The 4,162-nt window shown below is 39.8% G+C and overlaps 1 protein-coding gene across 1 annotated transcript in view; it reads left to right on the forward strand.

Moving 5' to 3' along the window:
* SLC9A4 (solute carrier family 9 member A4) overlaps positions 1 to 3,878 on the forward strand; it is a 29,426-nt gene extending 25,548 nt beyond the window's left edge. Inside the window, exons 10-11 of the mRNA XM_044428540.1 lie at positions 1,020 to 1,110; positions 3,460 to 3,878. Coding sequence (XP_044284475.1) covers positions 1,020 to 1,110; positions 3,460 to 3,878 — 510 coding nt within the window. The remainder of the gene's footprint in view (positions 1 to 1,019; positions 1,111 to 3,459) is intronic.
* The last annotated feature ends 284 nt before the right edge of the window (positions 3,879 to 4,162 follow it).

Genomic DNA, 4,162 nt, shown 5'->3' on the forward strand with positions numbered 1-4,162 from the left:
AGGGGGGCAAATTGTCTAACCCTGAGCAGGTTTCAGTGTATGTCTGAATCTAGGAAGCTCAGGGACCTGGTTAGTCTGCTGGAGAAAATCAGCCACAAAATCCACCCATTCCTCATTTACACTGCAGTAAACAACAGAGACAACTCCAAAGCAATCCTTTCTGCTGTAGAATTACATATTTTTTTAACACCAACAAGTATTGCAGCAACTGATGACGACAACAACAGCAACAACAATAATATGATTCTGGCAATAGCTTTTAAAAATTTGTAAGCCCTTAAGGTACCACAAAAATCTGTGCTGTTTTTGTTAAAAATATGTAATCCTACAAGTAGAAGGGATGACCTTGGAGTATTCAGCATGAGTTGCCTCTGTTTTCTAGAATATTGTTTAGGAAAAATGAGAATTCAGGGAGTGCCTTTACTTTTTACTAGGCTGTAGAGATACAATAATGCAAGCGAGATGCAAAACATGGAGTGTGGCAATGGAATCAGTTGCCTCCTGCCTCCTTTGCAGCATGGAGTGTATACAAATGCAGGGATTATAACACAAAACAGTGGCTAATAAGGCTAGACAAAGACCTGGTCAAAGGCATACAATCCGTTCTCAGATTATACAAATAAAGTGAAGATATAAATAGTTAGAGCAAGACTAGATAGAGAAGATACATTGCAAAGATTTTCAGTTTAAGTTCCTATTGCTAAACATTTGGTAAACCTTGCCAAATGCTTTCAATCCTTTACTCAGAGATCTACCATTCAGTTCTTATCTGCCCCTGTTGTAAACTATACTTCAGTGCCCTGGACTGATTTTTTTCTTTCATTTATATGAATTTATCTGAAGATTTTTAAAAAACGAAAAAAGCAATATTTCAATAAGCACTTTTTTCAGACTTCGCAATCACTTCCTTAGGTACTGATTTTAGATGTGACCACCAATTCTTGCATTCAGAGAAATCTAATAAAGTATAATACATGATACTAGATGTGTATCATTTTCTCCAACATTTCTCTCCACAGGCAGCCATGAAAAGTATGCGCTACTTGTCTTTACCCCTTCGCAATGCTCAACCAGTTCGAAGTGAAGCTAGGAATGATGATGATCTAACAGGTAACACTTTTTAATCAAAACCCTAGAAGAAAAACAAGTTGTTGTCAATGCAGAGCACATTTAATATTATATCTGAGGTTACAATAGCTATGAACTGTCCATTCCCTTTAAGGGTGGTTTTGGATTTGGTATGGATAAGATGTGGTCAGTGGGATTGTGCCATTGCAACCATGAAATGTTCGGCTTTCATTTAGACCCACTTCACCTGACATGGTACCATCCATGCTTCAACTCCTATTAGCCTCAGTCATCATGGCCAATGAAAAAGAATGCTGGAAGCTGTAGTGGCATCTCTGGGGTCAAGCATGCTGGTGCCATCTGGAGGATACCAGGCTGGGGAAGTTTGATTTAGAGAAACACACCCTCTTTATTGTCATTCTTTGCAATCTCTCTAATTTAGTAGATCTTAAGCAGGGCAGCTGACTTTTAGTCTTTGTCTTTTGAAGACCTGACAAGGTTGGTGCTCTTGGGGATAGAAATTGGTCCCATCTTAAAAGCTGTCTTTAACCTTCAACTAACAGGCAGAAATTAACAGGTGATACCTGTTTTATTATGGGGACAGATAAATGGGGGATATTATAATGGGGATCTCTGTCTGTTTTGCACTTTTTAAAAACACAGGATATTTTTCCATAAAAAGATAGCAGCCATAGGTTGATATGGAGTGGAAGAGAAGAGGTTGCATTGTTATTCTCATATCCCAGACTTTATATGAACCAATGTGATCACAAAAGCAGCTGTATAATTTTAGTGTTTATATATTATACAGGGGTGTAGTCTTTACAGCCCTTTTCAGACTTGGACTACTACACCCTTTCCTAAAGATATGTGAAAGAATCGATGTCTTTTTTGCCATACATGTATGCATTTGAACTTGAGCAAACCTCCTTAGTTGAGGCTTTAATCTGGTTGTGGATCCTTGTCAAGGCCCTTCTGCTATGGATCTTATCACTCTCAATAGAAGCAGACAAAGCATGATTTGGAAGGATAGTAGACCTGGTATAAATGGCTAGAGATGCTACACAGCTCTAAAGCATTTAATGTGTTAAAGGAGTGGGATTCCTTAGGAAACTCTGCAATGTGATCCAAATATGAAGGTGAAAGTCTTATCCTCTGACACAAGGTTTATCAAAGGGCCCTGAAGCTAAAATTCTTTGGACCCAAAGTCCTGGTAATTATACATGTCCTGAAACCCATCCTGTTTTCCAATGGTAACCAAAACAATTCAGTAATTACAGATCTGCCTACCTTAGAGGTTTTGTCTTGCGTTGTTCACTAGCTGACTTTCTATTGCCAAAGATAGTTTTATAAGGAAATTGCATCATGGCAAACAAGTGGTCTGAAAAGGAATTCTTTGAGATTGCATGTCCAGTGGCAAAAAAGAACAAATAGTTCTCATGCCATCACTACCTGCAAGTTAAAGAATTATTTGTTGTTGGGTTAAAAATCCCCAACAACCCAGGAGACATCCCAACAAGTGTTCCTGGGTTGTTTCCCAGTAGAAAGTAGAAACATCCTTGCTTGTTCCTTCTGTAGCTAAGCAAATCACAGATTAACCAACCCACGAATTGCCAATACATGTGAACAAGGTTAGTGCAAAAATTTCTGGGATAGCCATGTTATGACATAACCTTATGTGGGCATTGCCCATTTCACCACTGTAAATCTCAAGTTCACCAACATTCTTAGTGAAGGAGGGTTATAAACAGTGAGGTCACTGGGAGCTGAGGTGTTTGGACTTGTTTTGAGCTCCTCTGAAACTCTGGAGGATTTTGGAGCCCCCACCCCCTGAGAATATTCAGCCATATCCCTCCATCCAATTTTCAACTCTGCCCTGAGTATAAGCATACTTATTGCTTACACTGTGCTATGTTCACTCATTAATGAGACATTTCTTGGTATTTCAGAAGGACATCCATGGAGGTGTGGTCATTGATTAGGGTGGACATATATACAGTTTATCACCTAAAAAAAGAAGAAGAAAGCAGACATATAGTTGCATACTGACTGCATCTGTTGAATTATGTGCATAAACTCACATTGCAGAATCATTTTTTCTCATTTAGCTAGAAATACAATATATCTCTCTACAGCTGGGAAAACTGGGATCAGGCACCTGTGTGCTTTCTCAGTCTGTTGACCAAGTTTATAACAGGCAACTTCAAGGCCCCTTTGCTTTCCCTTCTTATGGTTCTTGATCTTTAAACTGGGCTTAGATTGGGGAAGCCTTTCAAATAATAGGCAATTGTTCAATGACAAATCTTCAAGGAGAGACCTGCGCTCAGTAAAGTAGGGCACCTTGTCACCCCATAACTGGCTGTCCCATTTTCTCTTCTTTCTTGTTTCTAGGGGACTGCAGCAGTGACTCTGAATCTGTGTTCATGAAGTTTGGTTCAGAGTCCCAGCCAGGGGCACATTCACACCGAAGAAAGTGGCCACAGCAAGAGTTACTTCCAATGAAGCAGCTGCATTCAAGAACCAAATCAGCTGGTTTTACAGGTCAAAGAAGAAGAACAAATGAAGAGGATGAAATAGCCAGAAGACAAAGGCCGCTGTTACCACCAAAGCCACATCAGAGAGTGGCCCTTGAAACTGATATCCAGGAACTTGAGCCAGAGGATGAGGAGTGCCAGGCACCATTTCCATCAGGACCTTCCATCAAATGGACAGTAGAAAACAGACCAAAAAGAAAACATTTTGATGGGCCAAAAAGGCACTTTACTCAGAGAAAAGAGTGGCTCCCCCCTGCCCCTCACAAAAGAACATAACAGCAGTTTTTATTCCTTGTGCTCTTTTTTTCAGAAGTTGTGGCTGTCCTATGAACTCAGACTCCAGATCAATTAGTGGAAGATGACTATGCTTTTAGATGCTAAAGTCAAAATAAAGCATGGAGTCTGACTCTATTTGAACAATAGACTGCTGGCACTTAAATTGGCAAATGTATCAGCTTTTCATTTACAAGTCTGGTCCTAAAGAGAGAGTTGTCCTTCTGCTCTCTGAGAAACTGAGAAACTTTCCATTAAAATGTAAGACTGGACAGAGGAGGATGGGT

The sequence above is a fragment of the Varanus komodoensis genome, unplaced genomic scaffold (assembly GCF_004798865.1).
Source record: "Varanus komodoensis strain SLA01 unplaced genomic scaffold, ASM479886v1 scaffold2, whole genome shotgun sequence".
In the NCBI taxonomy this organism is placed as follows: domain Eukaryota; kingdom Metazoa; phylum Chordata; class Lepidosauria; order Squamata; family Varanidae; genus Varanus; species Varanus komodoensis.